The 27,448-nt window shown below is 47.2% G+C and overlaps 1 protein-coding gene across 18 annotated transcripts in view; it reads right to left on the reverse strand.

Moving 5' to 3' along the window:
* Window positions 1-27,448, reverse strand: part of SCRIB (scribble planar cell polarity protein) — a 265,308-nt gene that overhangs the window by 13,080 nt on the left and 224,780 nt on the right. For 13 of the 18 annotated variants that reach the window (XM_040355076.1, XM_040355064.1, XM_040355062.1 and 10 more), the window contains 6 exons: window positions 23,523-23,600; window positions 22,478-22,663; window positions 16,550-16,648; window positions 8,084-8,223; window positions 7,962-7,999; window positions 361-435 (listed from right to left, as the gene is read on the reverse strand). In XM_040355076.1, the coding sequence (XP_040211010.1) occupies window positions 361-435; window positions 7,962-7,999; window positions 8,084-8,223; window positions 16,550-16,648; window positions 22,478-22,663; window positions 23,523-23,600 (616 nt within the window). The remainder of the gene's footprint in view (window positions 1-360; window positions 436-7,961; window positions 8,000-8,083; window positions 8,224-16,549; window positions 16,649-22,477; window positions 22,664-23,522; window positions 23,601-27,448) is intronic. The other 5 variants (XM_040355069.1, XM_040355075.1, XM_040355074.1 and 2 more) reach the window with 2 other exon arrangements.

A 27,448-nucleotide genomic window follows, 5' to 3' on the forward strand; every position in this document is an offset into this window, starting at 1 on the left:
AATGAGCACAAAAAGTTAAAAATCATGGGCAGTAACCACCGTGACCAACCTCAAGACCGAAATCTGATTGTTGGTTGGTTGCTATAAAATGCGGCACTCTCTGAGAGCTTGTGTGTCTCCATAATGCAGATGACCTTACTATGGGAGGTGTGATAGAGGAGCATACAAGACATAATACACAGATAGGAGAGACCCTCACCACACTGTACAAGGCCAACAAGAAACCAACAACCCCTCCCATCACCAAAGCACTCAAGGCCACAATGCACCACAAACAGACCGGATACTGAGAGACTCCGGTGTTATAGCCAGACAGAGATAGGCTGCCAGCCTGGTCATGTGACAGCATGCAGACAGTACCTGAATCTCATATACGGGTTTGGAAGACGGAATAGCAGCAAATTGTCTGTAGTCAAACTTCTTGTCTGAGTGAGACTGGAAAGCAGAGCAAGGGGGTAAGATAGGCGAGAGAGAGCAAGGCAATGGGCAAGAGATGACAAACACAAATGAGAGCTACACATTGGACAAAACAAGAGCAATAAAGCCAAAGAGGGGACAGAGCAACGAGCCAGAGAGAGCGAGAGAGGGGGACAGAGCAGAGAGCCAGAGAGAGCGAGAGAGGGGACAGAGCAACGAGCCAGAGAGAGCGAGAGAGGGGATAGAGCAACGAGCCAGAGAGAGCGAGAGAGGGGATAGAGCAACGAGCCAGAGAGAGCGAGAGAGGGGACAGAGCAACGAGCCAGAGAGAGCGAGAGAGGGGACAGAGCAACGAGCCAGAGAGAGCGAGAGGGGACAGAGCTACGAGCTAGAGAGAGCGAGAGAGCTATGAGCCAGAAAGTGAGCGAGGGAGGGGACAGAGCAACGAGCCAGAGAGAGATAGAGGGGACAGAGCAACGAGCCAGAGAGAGAGATAGAGGGGACAGAGCAACGAGCCAGAGAGAGAGATAGAGGGGACAGAGCAACGAGCCAGAGAGAGAGATAGAGGAGACAGAGCAACGAGCCAGAGAGAGATAGAGGGGACAGAGCAACCAGCCAGAGAGAGATAGAGGGGACAGAGCAACGAGCCAGAGAGAGATAGAGGGGACAGAGCAACCAGCCAGAGAGAGATAGAGGGGACAGAGCAACGAGCCAGAGAGAGATAGAGGGGACAGAGCAACGAGCCAGAGAGAGATAGAGGGGACAGAGCAACGAGCCAGAGAGAGATAGAGGGGACAGAGCAACGAGCCATAGAGAGATAGAGGGGACAGAGCAACGAGCCAGAGAGGGATAGAGGGGACAGAGCAACTAGCCAGAGAGAGATAGAGGGGACAGAGCAACGAGCCAGAAAGAGCGAGAGAGGGGAAAGAGCAACGAGCCAGAAAGAGCGAGAGAGGGGAAAGAGCAACGAGCCAGAGAGAGGGAGCGAGAAAGGGGACAGAGTAACAAGCCAGAGAGAGCGAGAGAGGGGACAGAGCAACGAGCCAGAGAGAGAGAGATAGAGGGGACAGAGCAACGAGCCAGAAAGAGCGAGAGAGGGGAAAGAGCAACGAGCCAGAAAGAGCGAGAGAGGGGAAAGAGCAACGAGCCAGAGAGAGGGAGCGAGAAAGGGGACAGAGCAACGAGCCAGAGAGAGCGAGAGGGGACAGAGCTACGAGCTAGAGAGAGCGAGAGAGCTATGAGCCAGAAAGTGAGCGAGGGAGGGGACAGAGCAACGAGCCAGAGAGAGATAGAGGGGACAGAGCAACGAGCCAGAGAGAGAGATAGAGGGGACAGAGCAACGAGCCAGAGAGAGAGATAGAGGGGACAGAGCAACGAGCCAGAGAGAGAGATAGAGGAGACAGAGCAACGAGCCAGAGAGAGATAGAGGGGACAGAGCAACCAGCCAGAGAGAGATAGAGGGGACAGAGCAACGAGCCAGAGAGAGATAGAGGGGACAGAGCAACCAGCCAGAGAGAGATAGAGGGGACAGAGCAACGAGCCAGAGAGAGATAGAGGGGACAGAGCAACGAGCCAGAGAGAGATAGAGGGGACAGAGCAACGAGCCAGAGAGAGATAGAGGGGACAGAGCAACGAGCCATAGAGAGATAGAGGGGACAGAGCAACGAGCCAGAGAGGGATAGAGGGGACAGAGCAACTAGCCAGAGAGAGATAGAGGGGACAGAGCAACGAGCCAGAAAGAGCGAGAGAGGGGAAAGAGCAACGAGCCAGAAAGAGCGAGAGAGGGGAAAGAGCAACGAGCCAGAGAGAGGGAGCGAGAAAGGGGACAGAGTAACAAGCCAGAGAGAGCGAGAGAGGGGACAGAGCAACGAGCCAGAGAGAGAGAGATAGAGGGGACAGAGCAACGAGCCAGAAAGAGCGAGAGAGGGGAAAGAGCAACGAGCCAGAAAGAGCGAGAGAGGGGAAAGAGCAACGAGCCAGAGAGAGGGAGCGAGAAAGGGGACAGAGCAACGAGCCAGAGAGAGCGAGAGGGGACAGAGCTACGAGCTAGAGAGAGCGAGAGAGCTATGAGCCAGAAAGTGAGCGAGGGAGGGGACAGAGCAACGAGCCAGAGAGAGATAGAGGGGACAGAGCAACGAGCCAGAGAGAGAGAGATAGAGGGGACAGAGCAACGAGCCAGAGAGAGAGATATAGAGGGGACAGAGCAACGAGCCAGAGAGAGATAGAGGGGACAGAGCAACGAGCCAGAGAGAGAGATAGAGGGGACAGAGCAACGAGCCAGAGAGAGATAGAGGGGACAGAGCAACGAGCCAGAGAGAGATAGAGGGGACAGAGCAACGAGCCAGAGAGAGAGATAGAGGGGACAGAGCAACGAGCCAGAGAGAGATAGAGGGGACAGAGCAACGAGCCAGAGAGAGAGATAGAGGGGACAGAGCAACGAGCCAGAGAGAGAGAGATATAGAGGGGACAGAGCAACGAGCCAGAGAGAGAGAGAGATATAGAGGGGACAGAGCAACGAGCCAGAGAGAGAGAGAGATAGAGGGGACAGAGCAACGAGCCAGAGAGAGATAGAGGGGACAGAGCAACGAGCCAGAGAGAGATAGAGGGGACAGAGCAACGAGCCAGAGAGAGATAGAGGGGACAGAGCAACGAGCCAGAGAGAGATAGAGGGGACAGAGCAACGAGCCAGAGAGAGATAGAGGGGACAGAGCAACGAGCCAGAGAGAGATAGAGGGGACAGAGCAACGAGCCAGAGAGAGAGAGATAGAGGGGACAGAGCAACGAGCCAGAGAGAGAGAGATAGAGGGGACAGAGCAACGAGCCAGAGAGAGATAGAGGGGACAGAGCAACGAGCCAGAGAGAGATAGAGGGGACAGAGCAACCAGCCAGAGAGAGATAGAGGGGACAGAGCAACCAGCCAGAGAGAGATAGAGGGGACAGAGCAAAGAGCCAGAGAGAGATAGAGGGGACAGAGCAACGAGCCAGAGAGAGATAGAGGGGACAGAGCAACAATCACACAGACAGTACAGATGAGATAATGAGAAGGAGAATAGACAGAAGACAGAAGACAGAACAAAGCAGCAAGCAAGACAGGTAATACACAAAAAGTAACAAGCCATTGGCGAGTAAACCTGCCTCCAACTGAATGATTTTTCTTTCTGGCTAGGACTATGAAATTAGTCTATTGGCACCATACAACCTCTGCAGTCACCCCTTGGATGACTAACCACGAAAGCAGACTAAACTGTACCTCATGGATTTTCCCAGCCAGCTGCTGCCGTTGCCCCCGAGATGAGGCCAGCACAGGACCCAAACACACATATGTCCATCTGAAATCGTGTCTCCTGCGTACATAACAATCATTCTACAGAACACGAGTGCCACAATCAATCAGTTGACTGTCATCCAGCAACTATGAATAGTTTTAGGTAGATGATTAAGTGCAATACGTGAGAAACTTTGTAAAAAAAAATGTAGTAAAAAAAAAAAATGGCTAGATGTGCAATAGATTATTAAAGTAGAACAGCAATTTTAAGGAAGGGTTTTGAACCCTGTCAGATTTTTTTTTCATTTTTTTTACATCTTTTTTTACATCTGTGTCCCTACGCTTCCTGTCCTATAGCCAAAATAGGAAGTAAGCGGAATTCCCTTCAGTATGTGGGAAAACCTGGGGTGTCACCATTGGAAGATTTCCTATCTATTGTTCTGGTGTTAACCCAACATTTGGGATCCTCTTTTACTTTCACGATTTTTATTACGAGGATACAGACAGCAATACAAACTGAAAGGTGTTCTAATCCCACCTCACTCTATCCGAAACAGAATTGAGAGACCCTGTGAACCCACAATAGGGATTGGGGATAAGATTGTATAGGTGATCCACAAAAATATGCATAGTGATAAGAGAAGTTCATTTTTAGGGTTTAAAGGCAGGGTTGGGTCTCACCACGTTGGAAAGGAGAGTTATACTCTGTGTAAGCTCTTTGTCGTGTGATGTTGGAGCTTTCATAGGGTTGACTTCCTCATCGTCAGGTGATGGTATTTAGGTGTAATGATTGGTCACTCAGGCCTGAGCACTGCATCCTGGTAGGTGTAATGATTGACCACTCAGGCCTGAGAACTGCATCCTGGTAGGTGGACACATGCCCCTCTACACTTAGAGGGATCTGGTAATTACTGAAGAAATTTTACAAACACTACAAATATATTTCGGTATCAGCTGTGATGTCTGGTTATTTAGCTGACCGGCTCCAGTGGTTTGGGTAGCTCAGTGGTCAGCTTTCCAGCAAGAGAGTCTAGAAAATCTGGGGTCCAGATCATAGATATCACTGCTTTCTGTATGGCAGCACCTCATCAAATTTTGCTGCTCAATTTTCCTTCCATTTATCGAAGTTTAAAAAATGTAAAAAAAATTAAACGAGAAGCAGATTGACTGCCAGAAAAGCAGTAGGGCACAACTGAAAAAAAACTCCATCACCCTGTAAAACTGCTTCTTTGGCTTCATTTAATTAAATAACATATAAAGACCATCAATGTACCACTATATTCAAGAAGAAAGTAGGAGGACGACGACTCTGTGGACTTTACTGTTACACGAGATGACACATACAGTACATAAAATTAATATTCCAAATTACACAACTTATTTTAGGATACTCAATGTCAACGGATTTCTGATATCTAGCTTCTTCAGGACCATCAAAGGATCCAAAGGAGAAAAATTTAACCTAGCTAATAGAAAACAACTCTATTAACCATAAAAATCTAGAGAAATGAACATTAAAAATATATAGATTTTTATGGTAAGTGTAGTTTTCTATTTGTTAGATTCAATATCAATCCTTTGGATCCTTGGATGGTCTTGAAAAAGCTAGATATGAGAAATCCGTTGACCTTGGTGGTCTATAATGGCATAAGTTGTGTAAGTGTGCAATTATTATTTCATTGGAAATTGTGAAACAATATTTTAAAAAAAAGGAAAAAAAAACTGTGGGACTTTTAAAGGTGTCAAAATAAATGCGATAATTGAATTTTATGAAAAAAATGAAATTTTATTAACATATTCCTTGTTGTACTATTAGGTAAATTCATATACAGATACTGCCGCTCTACACGTTTCGCTTCAAATGAGCTTCTTCAGGAGACTTTAAAGTGCTGTATAGATTGAATGCTAAAAAAATTAACAAAAGAACAGCAAGAAAATTATATAGAGATTTGAAAACAAAAAATTACATTCATCATATTCCAGGTGTTCTAAAAGTACACATTTCATTAGTTCAGTACAGTATTGAATGATGTAATATTAAATATTGTGCAAATTTAGACAAAATGGACTTACCAAAGAATGGATATAGAAATGGACCAACATAGATCAGACATATTTAGATTCAGATTGCTAACAGCAACCGCCTTGTTCCAATAGGTAAAGTGATCACAGAGAAGAGATAAGAAATAACACAGAGAAGAGATAAGAGATATTGGGCCAGATTCTCGTACATTGCGGCGTAGCTTTGCGTAAGCTATTTACACTACGCCGCCACAACTTACTGGAGCAAGTGCCGTATTCTCCAAGCACTTTCTCCGTAATTTGCGGCGGCGTGGTGTAAATGGCCTGGCGTATCCCTGCGTAATTCAAAGGGGGCGGCTTGTATTTAAATTAAGCGCGGCCCCGTGCCGAACTAATTGCGCCGGCCTTAAACGTAGGCCACTGCGCATGCTCCGTAGTACGCCGCAAATACATTGGTTGCGACATGAACGTAATTAACGCACAGCCCTATTCGCGACGAGTTACGTAAACGATGTAAAAACCCGACGCTGTCCCGACGGCCATACTTAACATGGCATACGGCGGACCGACGTAAGGTTACCCCTCATATAGCAGGGGTAACCTTACGCCAACGACGTGAACTACGGCGAATCGGCTCATTTGCATATGCAACGCTGAAATCGACGTAAAAGCCACCTAGCGGCCAGCGTAGTATTGCATTTAGGATCCGACGGTGTAAGTGACTTACACCAGTCGGATCCTAGCCTAATTCCGGCGTATCTTGTTTTGAGAATACAAAACAATGATACGCCGGCGGGATTTTCGAATTACGCCGGTGTATCTGTAGATACACCGGCGTAATTCTTTTGAGAATCTGGCCCATTGTCTATATCCCTAAAGAAAAAAAAAAAAAGATATGGATGTGATTGTATACGTATAATTGATTAATTTAATCTATGTTGGTCCATTTCTATATCCATTCTTTGGCAAGTCCATTTTATGTCTCATTTTGCACAATATTTAATATTACATAATTCAATACTGTACTGAACTAATGAAATGTGTACTTTTGTAACACCCATTATATGATAAATGTAATTTTTTTTAAAACTCTATATAATTATTTTCTTGCTGGTCTTTTGTTATTTTTTTTAGCATTCAATCTTTACAGCACTTTAAAGTCTCCTGAAGAAGCTCATTCGAAGCGAAACATGTAGAGCGGTAGCGTCTATCTGTATATGAATTGACCTAATAGTAATTTTTTGAATTTTAATGTTAATAAAATTAAAATGTAATTATCTCATTTATTCTGCCAAGTTAAAAGTCACAAAGTTTTTTTCCTTTTTCATGTATTCTTCAAAAAATTGGGATGCGGTGTCCATCCTGATCTCGTCACTCTTCTTTCTTTAAAAATGTGAGACAATATTGTTAACCACATAATAGTAAATCTTTAAGATCTGATTTGAAAACAATAAATTGTAATATGAATTTTATGTACTAAATGTACCATCTCATGTGTACCAGTAAAGTCCACAGAGTCCTCCTTTTTTTCTTGAATTCCTTCAATTAAAAATAAGAGATGACTAGAGTGGTTTAAAAATAGCATGAAGTCTTTATATATTTTTTTATTATAGACCAAAAAAAAAAAAATGTGAATAAAAACGTCACTTATATATTAATATATATTAAAAGTCAGCAGCTATAAATACTTCAGCTGCTGACCTAATACATGGACACTTACCTGGCCTGGGTGCCCACGATGTCGGGTCACAAAGCCGATCTTTCCGTCGGCTCTCGGGCGCTGCTGCCACCATCTTCGATAAGGGAATCCGGAAGTGAAGCCTTGCAGCTTCACTTCCTGGTTCCCTGATGCGCTGCGCGATCCCACTGGGACTTGTGTGTCACCCAGAAGTCAGGGGGGGGGGGGGTTAGAGTAGGCGCCGGATGTGGCGTAGGTCACTGCTGTGATCTATGCCCGGAAATGGGAGCAAATACCTGGATTACACAGGTATCTGCTCCCTCCTCCCCCCTGAAAAGGTGGCAAATGTGACACGGGAGGGGGGAGGATTACGAAAAGAAGAAGTTCCATTTTTGGGTGGAACTCCGCTTTAACCAACAGACCCCATTGTGCTGCCAATTGGGTACTATAGACATGGGACAAAAGGTAAGGATGATGGCGCCCTGATGGATGGTGGATAAATTCGGTGCAGAGGGTAATCGTGAACAGGATGGGAATACTCACAACACGAATACTGGAAAACCTTGCTATTGTACTCACCAGTCTACCGGGAGATGTCAGCAGACGAGGGCTGTAATCTGCAAACAGACAGAAAGTCACAACCGTGGAACAAGGACAATCTCCAATGAGACCCTTCTGTTCTTCCAGAGCTTACGACCTACCTTCGAGAGGGGTGGGTGATGGCGTAGGAGCTGGGGACGGGGATTCTACCAGCTGGTCCAGTGTGCCCCGTTTCCGGTTCTCCTTGGAGCGAGCGATCACAACCTGAGCCTTTAGCGCATCCTGTTCCAGAGATTTCATTCTGCCGATGAGAGGCAAATAAAACATGAGGGGGGGGAAGTAGCAGGATGGAGAGAAAGAGGTCACAGAGTCCGTGGTGGTGGATACAGGACGGGTGAGAGATCCTAGGGCAGGGATGGCGAACCTTGGCACCTCAGATGTTTTGGAACTACATTTCCCATGATGCTCATGCACTCTGCAGTGTAGTTAAGCATCATGGGAAATGTAGTTCCAAAACATCTGGGGTGCCAAGGTTCGCCATCACTGTCCTAGGGGGAAGAAGTCAAAGAGGTATGAAGAGCCAAGCCTATTGTTAACCGAGACTGAGGAATGGTTCTGATATAACCCAACTAAAAAGGATTGAGAGAAAATTTATGTCTTACGTGGGTTAAGTAACTGGTACAATAAATTTGGGGATCTGTTTCTTCCAGCTTGTGCTTGGAAGGTTCCCCCAAAGCTACCTTCTCTGCCCAATGACTGTGCCTCAGGGAAATCAGTCTAAACATTTACCAAAATCTCAAAATATTCCACCCCCAACATTTCCATCTACAATCCCTGGATCTTTATTTTCCATAAAGAGGAAAAAACACTAAACATTTTCCTAGGGCTGTAAAAACAATGGCCCGGATTCACAAAGCACTTGCGCCGACGTATCTCGAGATACGCCGCGCAGGTGCAAATATGCGTCATATCTATGCGCCAGACTCAGAAACTAAGATACGCCTGAAAATAGGCGTAGAGTGGGCGCATATTTACGCTGGACGTATTTGGCGCTCCCATTGATTTTCTATTTACATATGCAAATGAGGGAGATACGCTGATTCACGAACGAACGTACTTCCGACGCAGTGCGCGTAAAGTCATACGTCCGGCGTAAAGTTATGCCCCATAAAGGAGGTGGAACTCAGCAGCATCCATGCAAAGGGCTGCAACAGGGAACACAAGCCAACGTATATTACGTAGTTTACGTAGGACATGAATATGACTAGGCGTAGGTTACGTTCACGCCGTAGGCAGTGATCCGACGTATCTTAGGCAGTTGTTCCGACGTGATTGTGAGCATGCGCACCGAGATGCGCCTATGGGACGGCGCATGCGCAGTTGGAGGTACGTATCTGTCTGGCGCTCGGCCCATCATTTGCATGGGGTCACGCCTCATTAGCATGGCTCACTTCCACTTACGCCGACTTACGCCTGAGAAACCCAGCGCAGATTTGGGAGGAAGTGCTTTGTGAATTCAATGCTTGCCTCTCTGTGCTGCATCGGTGTAGCGTAAAGGAGATACGCTACGGCGGCATAAATATGCGCCAGTGTCTGTGAATCCGGGCCAAATTTTACCCCACCACTGGTACTCCTCGGATTGGGGGGAATAGAAGATTAATTATAATCACGACTAAAAAGCAGAATGTTTTCCGGGCCAGTGGTTTAGGTTTACCTCTTTAGTGACTAGATATCATTAAAGGGGTTGTAAAGGTAAAAAATGTTTCTCTAAATAGCTTCCTTTCCCTTAGTGCAGTCCTCCTTCACTTGCCTCATTCTTCCATTTTGCTTTTAAATGTCCTTATTTCTTCTGAGAAATCCTCACTTCCTGTTCTTCTGTCTAACTCCACACCGTAATGCGAGGCTTTCTCCCTGGTGTGGAGTGTCGTGCTCGCCCCCCTCCCTTGGACTACAGGAGAGTCCGGATGCCCACTAACACACAGCTCCTTTCTCTATCTGCAACGTAGAGAGCGTCCTGACTCTCCTGTAGTCCAAGGGAGGGGGCGAGCACGACACTCCACACCAGGGAGAAAACCTTGCATTACTGTGTGGAGTTACAGACAGAAGAACAGGAAGTGAGGATTTCTCAGAAGAAATAAGGACATTTAAAAGCAAAATGGAAGGATGAGGAAAGTGAAGGAGGACTGCACTAAGGTAAAGGAAGCTATTTAGGGAAATAAAATTGTACCTTTACAACCCCTTTATAACAGAATTCCAGCCTAAACCCAGAGAGAGTTTAGTTCCGTTTTAACAATTTCTCTCTCCTCCCACTAATGATTGGGAGCTAATCAGAGTGGTTCCTGATCATGTGATCACCGTCGGCTACGATATAGCGACCACATGCACGCTAAAAGGTTGATTCATAAAAGAATTGGCCTTTTAGCTGCGGATGCCTCTGCAGCCTCAGATGGCTGTTTGCTTCTGTTTAATGTGGTAATTATAAAATACAATTTCAGTATTACATTTTTTTTTATTTATTTAAATATTTATATTTTTTGGCCAGAATAAAAATATAAGCAATACATCCCAAGCGTCCTAGTGGGCATTGTTTTTTTATCTGCTGACTTGTGCAATTTTCTCCCCCAAAAAAATCTTCGATAAAAAAAAAAAAAAAAAAAAACAACTTGATTCACGATTCGAAATTGAGTTTTTTTTTTTTTAATGGACACCGCGCCGGTCCTGAGGAGCTGCGGGCAAACGTTTTTTAGGCTAGGCCGCGGCTTCGGCCTAGTCCGCGGCATTCTGGCCTTGCGGACTAGGCCGAAGCCTCACCTAAAAACTCCTGCCTGCCCCCGGTTAGCACCGGTCCTGGTGAAAAAATAAATAAAAATCTAAACAATCGATTAGATGAAAATCTGAATCGATTTGACCTCTCAATTAGATTCTAATCGATTCTTTCCCCAGCCTTACTGACGTGTCAATAAGACACAGACTTTGAGACTCTCATCCTGATCTGTGATTCGTTACTGAGAGCCCATTTACACTGGAAACGCCTATAGCGTTTTTACCGCGTTTTCAATTAATTTCAATGGAGAGGGGCATTTTATGAGTGTTTTAATAGTGCTATTTTTACCGCGAAAACGCGGCAAAAATGCACCAGTGTGAAAGGGCTCTTAGTGAGTCACTTGAAACAAGCATGCAGCTGGTGACTGATAACGTCCTAGTAGTGACAAAACGTGTCTGAGAGGCTACGTCAGTGACGTCACCACGCTAAGGAGGAGGGCTCCTTCATGCCGGCCGACATTTGCAGTTTTATTACACACGCTGTTTTAACTACATTGTTTGTAAGTACATTACGTTTTTAAATTAAATTGATATTTTGCGGAATTACGCTATATGCGCCTTTCTTTCCAGCTGCACCTTTATGATCCTCGGAGTGGCTTAGATCGAATATTTGGGACGCAATTGCTCCATCCGTCATCCCTGGGGAGCCAAAGGCCGTGGCTGGGTTATAGCCAACTGATTGCATTGCTTGCCATCTGGTAAGCGGCTTACTATTACGGCGGAGGGTTCACACTGAATGCATATATGTCACCTGGTGATATGGAGAGTCAGATCTGTCATCTCAGTTTATCAACTTCTATGGAGCTATACCCTGCTGCTTAAAGAACTATTTATTTCAGCTTTGATCATTTAGTGTTATCATACGGTTTATATGGACTTCCTGGATCATCCTAATTTACTATTTTTACCATACTCCAAGAGTTTGTTATCATAATGTTTTAAAATTTTTGGCGCAGCTTTTTTGTTTCCTATTGTCTATTGTGTGTATCGCACGCTAGCTGCTGCCTTTAGATTATCTGTGTAGTAGCGCGGTTTTTGTTTTTTCCCATGCAGCTGGTGAACATTGGGATGACTTCTAGTCAGAACATACATTCACCACGAACAAAATAACCAAGTCGCAAAGAAACATTGCTGGAGACATCAGTATCTGTATCCACTTCAAGAAGTTTGTGGGGAGACGAAAAGGACAAAAAAAAACAAAAAACAGAACAAGTGAGAGGATCTTGCAGAGAAACGTGATGAAGGAACCCTCCTGTGCCCCCATCCACCCCATGCAGGGCAGGAAGACATGCATAACGACCCCCACTCACTATTTAATAACCTGGTGCAGACAGCAGAGGGGCAATGTGCAGATGACAGTCACATCACAGGCCCTCTTCCACAAGCTGGGGCTCTGGCTTCAACTTACATCACCACTGATTTGTTCCAGACCAGTCAAATCAATGCTTTGTTAAAGGGAATATATATAAAACCTTTTTATACAGTACTCTAAATTATGTCGTTTTCATTTAATTGGGAAAATTATGACCCCCCATTTACAATTTTCAGCCTGCAGCTTCACACTTCTTTTACCATGATAATCCTAATCTCTTTCAATAATAAAAAAATGTATGGCCCGGATTCACAAAGCACTTGCGCCGACGTATCTCGAGATACGCCACGTAAGTGCAAATATGCGTCCCTGTCGTATCTATGCGCCGGACTCAGAAACTAAGATACGCCTGAAAATAGGCTTCATCCGACCGACGTAACTTGCCTACGCCGGCGTAGAGTGGGCGCATATTTACGCTGGACGTATTTGGCGCTCCCATTGGTTTTCTATTCACATATGCAAATGAGTGGGAGATACGCCGATTCACGAACGTACGTCCGTCGCAGTGCGCGTAAAGTGATACGTCCAGCGTAAAGTCATACGTCCAGCGTAAAGTTATGCCCCATAAATGAATGACTTGTATAGCGCTACACATGCGAACTGAATCGCCTCTAGGCGCTTTTTCCAGCCAGTGTCCGCTTGGCTGGTGCGGTAATTTTACCCCGTAGGATCTCGACACGCTTGAGGACACACAGTCATACACACAGATATACATATATATACTGGCCCAATTTGGACAAGATCCAATGTACCTACCAGCATGTCTTTGGAGTGTGGGAGGAAACCGGAGTACCCGGAGGAAACCCACGCAGGCACAGGGAGAACAAACATGCAAACTCCAGGCAGATGGTGTCGTGGTCTGGATTCGAACCAGCAACCCTTTTTCTGCTAGGCGAAAGTGCTACTCACTACACCACTGTGCTACCTAAAGGAGGTGTAACGCAGCAGCATCCATGCAAAGGGCTGCAACAGGGAACACAAGCCGACCTTTTTTTACGTAGGACGTGAATATGACTAGGCGTAGGTTACGTTCACGCCGTAGGTAGTGATCCGACGTATCTTAGGCAGTTGTTCCGACATGATTGTGAGCATGCGTAATGGGATGCGCCCACGGGACAGCGCATGGGCAGTTGGCGATTCGTATCTGTCTGGCGCTCAACCCATCATTTGCATGGGGTCACGCCTCATTAGCATGGCTCACGCCAACTCCCACTTACGCCTTGGAAACCCAGCGCAGATTTGGGAGGAAGTGCTTTGTGAATGCAGTGCTTGCCTCTCTGCGCTGCATCGGCGTAGCGTAAAGGAGATACGTTACGGCGGCATAAATATGCGCCAGTGTCTGTGAATCCGGGCCTATCTGTTTAGAGAGCTCAATAGTGCAAGCTGTAACTTGCACACATAAATAAACGAGTCAGGGCCGTGACTATGCCCTGCTCTTTAGAACTTGCAATCAGAGAGAGAGAGAGAGTGAAAATAAACAGCTTCTGCACGCTGTGACAACAGTGCCGTGGATGTAACTTATGGTCGATGTGAAACTGCAGGACTCCTCTGTGGTCATTCTGAGAATCTGATAAAACGGACATGTACCTCGCTAGAATAGTGCTTTGCCATCTGCATCATTTTATTAAATATTTTATTATGTTTGCTAAAAGCAGTGATGCAAAAGGACAACACGTCATGGTGTAATGCACTGCAGGTGCTGCAAAAATACTTCAATCACAAGTCTGCAATGACGACAACAAAAGCACATTCCGATCAACACCTACGTTTCTCAAAGGCCTCAAATCTTAAAAAGGATATTCTAGTTACACATAGAGTCTGCTGGGTTTCAAATCTGTTAGGGTATCCTGCAGGACCTCCACATCATGGATTCAGCTAAAAATACACTCCCTTCCCGATGTTTTGCATAACCTTATGTTCTGGTTTGAATTCAGCATTCACCAGTGAAAGCAAAGACTACACGGACCAGTGGATGGAAAGACTACACGGACCAGTGGATGGAAAGACTACACGGACCAGTGGATGGAAAGACTACACGGACCAGTGAATGCAAAGACTACAAGGACCAGTGAATGGAAAGACTACACGGACCAGTGGATGGAAAGACTACAAGGACCAGTGGATGGAAAGACTACAAGGACCAGTGGATGGAAAGACTACACGGACCAGTGGATGGAAAGACTACACGGACCAGTGGATGGAAAGACTACAAGGACCAGTGGATGGAAAGACTACAAGGACCAGTGGATGGAAAGACTACAAGGACCAGTGGATGGAAAGACTACAAGGACCAGTGGATGGAAACACTACACCGACCAGTGGATGGAAAGACTACACGGACCAGTGGATGGAAAGACTACATAGATCAGTGGATGGAAAGACTACAAGGACCAGTGGATGGAAAGACTACATAGACCAGTGGATGGAAAGACTACATAGATCAGTGGATGGAAAGACTACAAGGACCAGTGGATGGAAAGACTACATAGACCAGTGGATGGAAAGACTACATAGATCAGTGAATGGAAAAAGACTGCATGGATCATTGAATGGGAAGACTACACCGGATCAATAAAAGAAAAGACTACATTGATCACTGAATGGAAAGACTACGTGGATCAGTGAATGGAAAGACTACAAGTCCAACCTGCCCTCAGCAGATGGTGCATCATTTGTTTTCTCCAGCCCCAAAACAGATGGTAGTTGGTGGTACCCCCATACAAATCTGGGGCAGGGGAAACAATGCAGGAGCTTGCCCAATACAATGATCGTGGTTGCAAGACCCTGCACGCTTCAATGCAAACATTTAATAAATGAACATTTTTTTTAATGCTTGCAGAAGGTGGACTGTATTTTTTAATGAAAAAACAGGCTCCCGGCTTTTTGATAAAGCCTGCTGGTTTTGACTGACTGTCTCCTGAACTCTACAGCACTTTGCCCATCTCCGATATCCACTGATAAGCCAAGATCTACAAGAACGTTAGAAGCTCAATAATGTACATGAGATCTCCAACCATGGATCCTTCTCCCTCCTGCTCCCACAGGGCAAAGGATGTACAGATACCTGCAAGGCACACGGCATGTCCTTGAATAAATAGAAATACATTTTGTACCCGAGAGCAGGGCCGGCCCTATGATGGGACCGGGTGGTGACCATGGGTACCAGGCAGCTCTTTTAGGGGGGCAGCATACTGATGCCCGCCAGCGCGTTACGCCAGCTCCGCTACCCAAATAAAATTTATGTCCTTTTTTCCCCACAAATAGAGCTTTCTTGGTGATATTTGATCACCTCTGCGGTTTTTATTTTTTGTGCTATAAATATATATTTTTTTTAACTTTTTGCTATAATAAATATCCCCAAAATTTAGAAAAATAAACAATTTTCTTCAGTTTAGGCCAATATGTATTCTACATATTTTTGGTACCAAAAATCCCCCCACAATTAGCGTACATTGATTAGTTTGCGCAAAAGACATTGTGGCCGCCGGCAATTCACAGGTCCCTTTATACTCCTGGATGCATGTATAGAGCCATTGTAGGTCCTTTTATACATCTATAGAGCCATGATAGGCCCTCTTTATACATCTATAGAGCCATGACAGGTCCTCTTTTTATTCCTTTACATGTAAAGGGTCTCGACAGGTCCTCTATATACATGTATAGAGCCATGACAGGTCCTCTTTATACTTCTTTATACATGTATAGAGCCATGACAGGTTCTCTTTATACATCTATAGAGCCATGACAGGCCCTCGTTTTACTCCTTTATACATGTATAGAGCCATGTCAAGTACTCTTTATAGTCCTATATACATTTATAGAGCCATGACAGGTCCTCTTGATATTCCTTTACATGTAAAGAGTAATGACAGGTCCTCTATATACATGTATAGAGCCATGACAGGTCCTCTTTATACTCCTATACATGTATAGAGCAATGACAGGTCCTCTTTATACATGTATAGAGCCATGACGGGTCCCCTTTAGTTATCATGATATAAAATAATGAATGTGGGGGCCTTTTGGTTGGGGTGATTCATTATTGGTCCCAGGCAGCACAATGTCTTGGGCCGGCACTCCCCGAGAGTTTCATTCAAGGCCAAGCTTTTTTATTTTATCGTGTTTTTCTGGCTATCTCAGGTGGAGATTCCCTTTAACACCAGAAGCAGACACCACATGTAAGGATAGACAAGTCGCCCCCAACTCGTACAGTGATTAAAAGCACAGGATAACACAACGATCAGCTGACACGTGGGACCCGCAGCTCAGTCCATGCCGCAAAAGCTGCGTTACCATCCAGTGACATGCAGGTGCTCGTACACACACAGCCTAACCCTCATACACAATGTCTGCAGACGTGTCTGGTGGGAATACATGCTATTAGCTGGGTGGGGTGCAAAACAGCCAGTGTCACCGTGTGCCCAGCTCACACCTGCTGGCATCCTCGGGGGTTCTGGGCCTGTTCTGCCGCGACTGGTACAGCTTCTTTGCCAGAGACTGCTCATACTGCTTAATACTGTCCTCCAGAGTGCTGTCCGCAGGAACAGGGAGAGAGAGAGAGACAGCAGCCAGAAGAGAGAGAGAAACGAGACAGAATGAGGAGACAGGAAAACGTCTTCTATAAAGAGCTGGACAGAAAGACTGGAAAAAAAATAAAAATAACTACAGATCCTGAGCAGGCCTTATTCATCAATGTGTCTGAGAAAATAATTCACATTCTTCTATTCAGTCTGCTCTCACAGAAACAAAAGAGAAAGGCAAAAACAAAATGAAATCTTACTATCCTAAATTCTCCCACGGAAGATGTATAGTGGGGTAGATACTGATCTAAATATTAAGTATTTAAAAGATCCTAAAAAGTGCAGCTCCCGTCTAATACTTACCTGAGCTCCCTCTCGATCCAGTGACGTGCATGAGAGCTGAGCTTCTGGTCTCTCATTCCTCATTGGCTGAAACAGCAGGAGAATTTGTCTCCTGCTAATGTCAATCACGACAAGTGAGACGATGAGGAAAGCGCGGGGGGGGGGGGGGGGTGTGTAGATCGGGAGCGAGCACTTACCAGTGCCACCCAAGCATGCGGCTTGGTAATGGGGGCACTGGCTGAAGGGGAAGAGCCAGGAGCGCTGGCGGGGGACCCAAAAAGAGGAGGAGCCAGGAGTGCTGGTGGGGGACACGAAAAGAGGAGGGGCCAGGAGCGCTGGCGGGGGACCCGAAAAGAGGAGGGGCCAGGAGCGCTGGCGGGGGACCCGAAAAGAGGAGGGGCCAGGAGCGCTGGCGGGGGACCCGAAAAGAGGAGGGGCCAGGAGTGCTGGCGGGGGACCCGAAAAGAGGAGGGGCCAGGAGTGCTGGCGGGGGACCCGAAAAGAGGAGGAGCCAGGAGCGCTGGCGGGGGACCCGAAACGACGAGGAGCCAGGAGCTCTGGCGGGGGACCTGAAACGACGAGGAGCCAGGAGTGCTGGCGGGGGACACGAAAAGACGAGGCGCCAGGAGCGCTGGCGGGGAAAAAAAAAGACGAGGCGCCAGGAGCGCTGGCGGGGGACCCGAAAAAGAGGAGGCTCGGGACTGCTCTGTGCAAAACCATTACACAGAGAAGGTAAGTATAACATGTATGTTATTAAAAAAAAAACAAATATTTAATGTCGTTTTAACCTTGGGGAAAATGTTACATGTTCCATCCGTTTTTAGGTTGCAACATGTTCCTGCAGCCTCTCCCCGACCCCCCTTCTAATTGTGACAGTGGACCAGGGATCTTCTCCCCGCACCCGCTGTCACAATTTAAAAAGAATGCTCAGCCCAAACGGCTGCGTCATTCATTCAGAGATCTGTTAATGAATGAACTACAAGTACTAAAACCCTTTGCGGCCGACAGCTTTTGGTTCTCGAACTACAAGGATGCCGCTGAGCTCTTTAGTAATTTATTGAATCTTCCTTACATTCAGTACCTGCCTGACCGCACAAGGTACGAGCACAGCTACACAGACAGGGTGGAACATGCAACATGTTCCTACTCCTGCAGCCTCTCCCCGATCCCCCTTCTAATTGTGACAGTGGGCCAGGGATCTTCTCCCCCCGCCAGTGTCACATTTGGCACCTTTCAGGGGGAGGGGAGCAGATACCTGTTAAATCCAGGTATTTGATCCCACTTCCAGGACCCCCCCCCCCCACACCTTCCGGGAGACACACAGGTACCAGAAGACAGCAGGGACCAATCAGAACGCTCAGCGCAACTCGCGCATGTGCAGTAGGGGAACCAGGAGTGAATCCGAAAGTCTTCACTGCCTGGCTCCCTCACCAGGAATGGCGTCAGCAGCACCTGTGAGTCGATCCGAAGACCAGCTTCAGGTGCTGACATCGCGGGCTCCCTGGACCGGCAAGTGTCCTTATATTATAAGTCAGCAGCTACAGTATTGGTAGCTACTGACTTAAAGTGATACTATAGGTTCGATTGAAAAAAAAAAAAAAAATACAAATATCATACTTACCTCCACTGTGCAGTTCGTTTTGCACATAGTGGCCCCCGAACATCCTCTTCTGGGGTCCCACGGCGGATCTCTCGGCTCCTCCCTGCATCAGATAACCCCTTGTGGGAAGCTCTCTCCCAAGAGGGTTACCTTGCGGGCGCACTCCCACGTCCAGCATTTGTCGTCCTCTTCCTGGGTCCCACGGCAGCTCTCTCAGCTCCTCCTCGCATCATATAACCCCCTCTGGGAAGCTCTCTCCCAAGAGGGTTACCTTGCGGGCGCACCCCCACATCCAGCATTCGTCATCCTCCTCTGAGGTCCCACGGCGGCTCTCGGCTCCTCCCCGCATCAGAGAAGCTCTCTCCCAAGGGGGTTACCTTGCGGGCACGCTCCTGAGTCATACACTCGGCGTACATAGCCGCCGAGTGTATGACTCGGCCCAGCCCCCCGGCACCCACGTCATCGGATTTGACGGCAGCGGGAGCCAATGGCTGCGCTGCCCAGAGGCAATTAAATTTGCATGTGCTGCGCTATATAAGTTTTCATTCATTCATTCATTCAATCTAGCTAATGAAAAACCAAAAACATGCGAAGAGAGCGATGGCGGGATTGCGACCTCGGAAATTCGGGGGTTCAGGTAAGTAAAATGGGGGGCTGGACACTGCAAGGCATAGGATGCATTAAGGTGAAAAAAAAAGGATTTTTGTACTCACCGTAAAATCCATTTCTCTGAGTTCATAGACGGACACAGCCTTTATTGACCTTAGGGTTATGGTAGGAAGAAGCATAACCCTAAGGTCAATGAAGGCTGTGTCCGTCTATGAACGAAAGAGAAAACACAAAAGGTTTACAACCCCCTTTAAGTTTTTATCCTGCCGGCGGAACTCTGCTTTACCAAATACAGCCAATAAACTGGGAAATAATGAATGTGCCCAACAAGGCAGAGCAGGCACTCCAGACACACTGATGAATAAAGCGGACTAAGTAGGAATGTGGAGGTTCGGATCTTGCACAGAACCTAGCTGCTGCTCAGGCAGCAGGATATACCGAATAAATCTGGAAATGGTGCAGATAATTTCTGATCTAGGAAGAGTAACACAAGGTAATATCAAACACGCAACTGGGCAGAGAAAACAATAAAAAAGGCAAAAATGATAAAAAGTCCACGTAGGTAATTTCAGTGTTGGGTGGAGGCCACAAGTCGCTTATATTTTTGGGCGGTGTAGAGGTGACCTCTGAGCTTGGATTTCCCATTTTGCTCCTTCCACTCCAACCACCTAGAGCAGGGATATGCAATTAGCGGACCTCCAGCTGTTGCAAAACTACAAGTCCCATCATGCCTCTGCCTCTGGGTGTCATGCTTGTGGCTGTCAGAGTCTTGCTATGCCTCATGGAACTTGTAGTTCTGTAACAGATGGAGGTCTGCTAATTGCATATCCCTGACCTAGAGCATTGGTCATCAGCCCTGTCCTCAGGGCCCACCAACAGGCCAGGTTTGCAAGATACCGTATTTTCCGGCGTATAAGACGACCTTTTGGATGCAAAATGCATCCAAAGTCGGGGGTCGTCTTATACGCCGGTGACAGTCTCCGTCAGGCTGCGGGCATCCATGATTTAAAAATCCACGCCTCCTCCTCAGACAGTTCCGTGATAGGCGGAACACAAATTTTCCCAGCAGGGCCTCTGTTCAGGGTTCCGCCCATCACGGATGCCTTCTCATCCTCGAACGAGAGGACATCCGTGATCGGCGGAACACTGAACAGAGGCACTGCTGGGAAAATGTGTGTTCCGCCTATCACAGAACAGTCTGAGGAGAAGGCGCGGCTTTTGAATCATGGATGCCCGCACCCTGGAAGCCAGAATCTTCAACAAAATAAGGTAGGGAGATCGTCTTGGCCGGCACGTGAGGCAAGTGATGTCACAGTGGGGGCAAGTGATGGCACAGTGGGGGCAAGTGATGGCACAGTGGGGGCAAGTGATGGCACAGTGGAGGCAAGTGATGGCACAGTGGGGGCAAGTGATGGCACAGTGGGGGCAAGTGATGGCACAGTGGGGGCATGTAATGTAATGGCACAGTGGAGGCATGTAATGTAATGGCACAGTGGAGGCATGTAATGTAATGGCACAGTGGAGGCATGTAATGTAATGGCACAGTGGAGGCATGCAATGTAATGGCACAGTGGAGGCATGCAATGTAATGGCACAGTGGAGGCATGCAATGTAATGGCACAGTGGAGGCATGCAATGTAATGGCACAGTGGAGGCATGCAATGTAATGGCACAGTGGAGGCATGCAATGTAATGGCACAGTGGAGGCATGCAATGTAATGGCACAGTGGAGGCATGTAATGTAATGGCACAGTGGAGGCAAGAGATGGCACAGTGGGGGCAAGTGATGGCACAGTGGGGGGCAAGTGATGGCACAGTGGGGGGCAAGTGATGGCACAGTGGGGGGCAAGTGATGGCACAGTGGGGGGCAAGTGATGGCACAGTGGGGGGCAAGTGATGGCACAGTGGGGGGCAAGTGATGGCACAGTGGGGGGCAAGTGATGGCACAGTGGGGGGCAAGTGATGGCACAGTGGGGGGCAAGTGATGGCACAGTGGGGGCAAGTGATGGCACAGTGGGGGCAAGTGAAGTGGGGGCAAGTGATGGCACAGTGGAGGCATGCAATGTAATGGCACAGTGGAGGCATGCAATGTAATGGCACAGTGGAGGCATGTAATGTAATGGCACAGTGGGGGCAAGTGATGGCACAGTGGGGGGCAAGTGATGGCACAGTGGGGGGCAAGTGATGGCACAGTGGGGGGCAAGTGATGGCACAGTGGGGGGCAAGTGATGGCACAGTGGGGGGCAAGTGATGGCACAGTGGGGGGCAAGTGATGGCACAGTGGGGGCAAGTGATGGCACAGTGGGGGCAAGTGAAGTGGGGGCAAGTGATGGCACAGTGGGGGCAAGTGAAGTGGGGGCAAGTGATGGCACAGTGGGGGCAAGTGAAGTGGGGGCAAGTGATGGCACAGTGGGGGCAAGTGAAGTGGGGGCAAGTGATGGCACAGTGGGGGCAAGTGATGGCACAGTGGGGGCAAGTGATGGCACAGTGGGGGCAAGTGATGGCACAGTGGGGGCAAGTGATGGCACAGTGGGGGCAAGTGATGGCACAGTGGGGGCAAGTGATGGCACAGTGGGGGCAAGTGATGGCACAGTGGGGGCAAGTGATGGCACAGTGGAGGCATGTGATGGCACAGTGGAGGCATGTGATGGCACAGTGGAGGCATGTGATGGCACAGTGGAGGCATGTGATGGCACAGTGGAGGCATGTGATGGCACAGTGGAGGCATGTAATTTAATGGCACAGTGATATTTGAAAAAAGCATGTTCCTGTCAGTGGTTGTTCCGGTTACCCCTCAGCTTCCAGAAAGACTAGTAAGAAGGGGGTCGTCTTATATGGCGAGTATATCCCAAAACCAACATTTTTCCTGGAAAAATAGGGGGTCGTTTTATACGCCGGCAAATACGGTAACCAAAATAATTTGCTCAGTGATTGCAGTATTCTAGTCTCCATCTCCCCAATGCAATACATAAAACCTGGCCTGTTAGTGGGCCCTGAGGACAGGGTTGATGACCGCTGGCTTAGACTGAAGCAGAGGAGAAACAAGACCGATAACAATACTTTTGGAATGCCCAAAAAGATGCAAGCCAAGGAAAATCACCCAGCACTGAAATATGAGGTGTAAAGATGGCAGTGAGGGAGAACTACAGGAGCTGAAAGCTTTATTGAAGCTCCTGTGCAGGAGCAGAGATGTAAATCTCAATAGCCACGAAAATCTGTCCAGTCCCTGTGTGAGCCCCTAACCACAGATTGACAACGCATGCTCAGTCCCGCTGTACATCAGTCTCACCTGGCGGCTCTCCACATGGCGCGTTTTTCAGCCTGCAATGCTCTGCGCTCCGCAGGCGACAGCTGCATCTCCTCTTCCGTTAACTCCGGGCTCTGCATCTTCAGCCGTTCCTGCAGACGCCTCTCCGCTTTGGCAGTGCGGACCGGGGCTGCCATATCCGTTCCAGCGGGGTAAACCGGACTCAGCCTGGGGGGGGGGGTAACAGAACAAGAAGTGATGAGGACCGTGAATTAGGCAACAGAGTCTTTGACAGAGACTTTGATCAGATAATGCTATCCACATAATATTTATTATATCACAGATGATCAGTTCTTAGATGTTATGGCTGCATTTGTTTTCTTTTTAAGGCCGTCTTCTATTTTCATCTGGTCAATAAAGCGGAGTTCCGAAAAAAAAAAAAATAATAATAAAATATATAAATATATATATAAAATAAATATATAAAATAAATATATATAAAAAAAAAAATATTATATATATATTAAAAGTCAGCAGCTACAAACTCTGCAGCTGCTGACTTTTAATATATGGATACTTGCCTGTCCAGGGCGCCCGCGATGTCCTCACCCAAAGCCGACCTGTCCCCCGGCTCTCAGGTGGAGGCACCGCCATCTTCAGTAAGGGAATCAGGAAGTGAAGTCTTGCGGCTTTACTTCCCAGTTCCCTACTGAGACGCGCTGCGCGTCCTCACTGGTCCCTGCCATCTTCTGGGACCTGTGTGTATCCCAGAAGACAGTGGGGGGGGGGGGGGGAGTTGGCGCCGGACGTGGCGTAGGTCACCATGGTGATCAATGCCAGGAAGTGGGAGCAAATACCTAAATTACACAGGTATCTGCTCCCTCGTCCCCCCTGAAAGGTGTCAAATGTGACACCGGGGGGTTCCAAAAAGCAGAAGTTAAATTTTTGGGTGGAACTCCGCTTTAAGTCCGTTATTTTTCAAAAGAACAAACTCTCGTGCAGATTTATCAGTTACGGGGGGGGGGGGAGACAAACCAGTTAACACTGACAGGGGTGCTTACACAATGCATACACGGCCATATCTTACCCTGACATGGAGTTTGGTCTTTGCTCCATCCTGAAAGCATCCTCAAGAGAATTCCTCTGAGATTCAGATGGTGACAACCTGGACAGAAAACACATTAAAGTCACAATATCTGAAAGCACATACACACTCCATGCTGCCAATAAGGTACAAAAGGGGGGGGGGGGAGACGACAACACAAAACTGCTTCACTGCAGTAGAGCACAGAATGTAGACACTGGCGGGGTGCTGGATCAAGACGGCATATATGGTTTTAGAAGAGTGATCTCATTGGCTATGGATGGTTACATGCAGTAGCAACTGGTGCTCAAATTTTTTTTTGGGGGTGGGGGGCGAAAACGTGAAAAAAGAAAAAAATAGCAGCCTCACTGTGCCCATAAAATGCAGCCACTGTGCCCTTTAATTGTCGCCACTGTGCCCTTTAATTGTCGCCACTGTGCCCATTGTCACTACTGTGCCCATTGTCACTACTGTGCCCATTGGTACCACTGTGCCCATTGGTACCACTGTGCCCATGGTCACCGCTGTGCCCTGTAAAATGCACTTACCTTAATCCTTCCACGTCCCTCGATGTCTTCTCCCGCTGGCTCCGATAGGCACTTCTGCACAGCCAACCAGCTACCATTATTCAGGTGGTCGGCGCTCAATGTCCGGCCACCTGAAAAGACCAGCGGCAGCTGGCAACAATAACAAATTCATGCAATGCATGAATGTATGTTATTTTCAGTGGCGGTGCGGAGCCAGAGGGGGCGGCGCTCCAGCGCCCTCTATGGACGGACCGCCGCTTGTCACATGCAATAATTCTTTAAAAAGGCATTATATAAAATCAAAGGGGCCGATTATGGCCCCCTTTCACAGGGGCCCTTCGCCAAGTGGAATCCGCTTGCTCAGATGGGGGATCTCTTCGCTGATCCGGCAGATGACACAGTCCGCTCTCCTTGCAATCCGATCCTTCCAATGGATGGCGAATGAGACCACCATCCGTCTGTTTTTGGATTGGATGGCAGCGTGTGTCAGCGGACATGTGTTCACTGAAATCTGTCGCTCTATATAAAAGAGACTGGAGGGTCGGATCAGGTCTGTCCTGAAAATCCGACAGGGGGATCTCGTCGGACAGCCCGTGTGAAAGGGGCCTTACTAAAACTGGAGAGTGCAAAATCTGGTGCAGCTGTGCACAGAAATCAATCAGCTTCCAGTGGTTTTTTTTTTTTTGGTCAAAGCTTAAAGCGGCGTTCCAACCACAATTAGCATTTTTTAAATGTATGTCCTTTCCTCCTGCGTTTTTATAATATAATTCCGGTCACTTACTATTTTACAATCCGCCGCTGCTCCGCATAGATATTCAAAAAAGATAGTTTATAAAACTATGTCCACACCGTTGTCATTTTGCTTGTGGGCATTGTGAAGCCTACAAGCACTTACTTCCTGGAAGTCTTGGATGGGGAGTGATAATTGGATAACGCACTACATCCTGGGAAATGATGACACACATTTCCCAGGAGCATTAGAGGGAGATGATTTCAGAATCCTAGGTGGTTTCAAAGGCAGATTTCGTGGGACCGCATAGCAACAGGCATTTTCAGATGAGTAAAAAAAAAAAAAAAAAAGTTTTTTTTTTCTTTTTTAGTCGTAAGCTACATTTTAAAGCAAAATAGTTTTTTTGATGGAACCTCCACTTTAATTAAACAAGTTAAAGTAAAGCCTCGTACACACGATCGGATTTTCCGAAGACAAAGCCTCTGACTTTTTTCTGAAGGGCGATGGCCAAAAACTTGTCCTGCATACAAACGGCACACAAACCGAACGTAGTGACGTATTACGTGAAATTTCAGCTCTTAAGCGCCACCCTTTGATAATGTCATGTTTGATGAGCATAGATTCCGAGCATGCGTGTTTGTACTTTGGACTCGTGTACACACGATCGGAAAATCCGACAACAGACTGTTGCTCATGGAAAATTTTAAAGCCTGCCATCAAACATTTGTCTGCGGAAAATCCAACAATTGTCTGGTGGAGCGTACAAAACGGTCAGATTTTCCACCAACAGCCTGTCATCACACAATTCCCGTCGGAAAATACGATCGTGTGTACGAGGCTTTAGAGACAGATTGACTACCATGCACAGGCTGCACCAGATTTTGCACTCTCCAGTTTTAATAAATGAACCCCAAAATATCACAAAGTAATTTCTAATGACAACAGATCTGTGTGTCATTAACCACTTAAGACCCCGGACCATTATGCAGGTAAAGGACCAGGCCCCTTTTAGCGATTCGGCACTGCGTCGCCGTTACGTGGCTACCAAACAAAATTGGCGTCCTTTTTTTTCCACAAATAGAGTTTTCTTTTGGTGGTATTTGATCACCTCTGCGTTTTTTATTTTTTTCGCTATAAACTACATAGAGCGACAATTTTGAAAAAAATGTAATGTTTTTAACTTTTTGCTATAATAAATATCCCCCAAATAATGTATAAAACAACGTTTTTCCCCTCAGTTTAGGCTGATACGTATTCCTTTACCTATTTTTCGTAAAAAAATATCGAAATAAGCGTTTATCGACTTTTTTTTCCGCAAAAGTTATAGCATTTACAAAATAGGGGATAGTTTTATGGCATTTTTATAATTTTTTTTTTTTTTACTAGTAATGGCGGCGATCAGCGATTTTTTCCGTGACTGCAACATTATGGCGCACACATCGGACACTTTTTACAAATTTTTGGAACCATTGTAATTTGTACAGCGTTCAGTGCTATAAATATGCACCGATTACTGTGAAAATGACAATGGCAGTGTAGGGGTTAACCACTAGGGGGCGCTAAAGGGGTTAAGCGTGTCCTATTGTGTGTTCCTTACTGTAGGGGGGCGTGGCTGGACGTGTGACGTCACTGATCGTCGTTCCCTATGACAGGGAACAGACGATCAGTGACAAGCCACAGAGAAGAACGGGGAAGGTTTGTTTACACTCTACCTCTCCCCGTGACCCGATGTCTGGACACCGGCGGCGATCGGGTCCGCAGGTCCTGCAGCCCCGGAGCTTCAGACCGGGTCGCGAGTGCGCGACTCGCGGCTGGGCACTTAAAGGGCAATATACCTGTACGTGCTTGTGTCCAGCTATCTAAAACGACCCATGTCGTCTCACTTTTGAGAGAGAGAGAGAGAGGGACTGGGGACTGAAGGGAGGTATCCCCATACTTTTGGCAATATAGTGTATGCCAAGTCTGTAATAAAACAAAAATAAATATAAAAGTGAGGTGTCCTGTAATGTGAACTTAGGCAGACTCGGGCTTTGAGTGTAGCAGATGTAGTGTTTGTTACAGGAAGTTCAGATCTCACTGGATTTCTGGCAACTCAACCTGTATTTTTCTGTACTTGTTGTGTTTTTAACCACTTCCGGACCGCCGCATGTACATTTACGTCGGCAGAATGGCACGGAGAGGCACATTGGCGTACCTGTACATCCCTGCCTAGACGTGGGTCGGGGGTCCGATCGGGACCCCCCCCGGTACATGCGGCGGTTCCCGTGGCTTCAGGAGCAATCCGGGACAAGGGCGCGGCTATTCGTTTCTAGGCGCCCCCTCGCGATCGCTCCCCGGAGCTGAAGAACGGGGAGAGTCGTATGTAAACACGGCTTCCCCATTCTTTACTGTGGCGGCGCATCGATCGAGTGATCCCTTTTATAGGGAGACTCGATCGATGACGTCAGTCCTACAGCCACACCCCCCTACAGTAGTAAACACACACTAAGTGAACACTAAATGTTACAGCGCCCCCTGTGTTTAACTCCCAAACTGCAACTGTCATTTTCACAATAAAGAATGCAATTTAAATGCATTTTTTGCTGTGAAAATGACAATGGTCCCAAAAATGTGTCAAAATTGTCCGCCATAATGTCGCAGTCACGAAAAAAAATCGCTGATCGCCGCCATTA

Source organism: Rana temporaria, chromosome 5 (genome assembly GCF_905171775.1).
Source record: "Rana temporaria chromosome 5, aRanTem1.1, whole genome shotgun sequence".
In the NCBI taxonomy this organism is placed as follows: domain Eukaryota; kingdom Metazoa; phylum Chordata; class Amphibia; order Anura; family Ranidae; genus Rana; species Rana temporaria.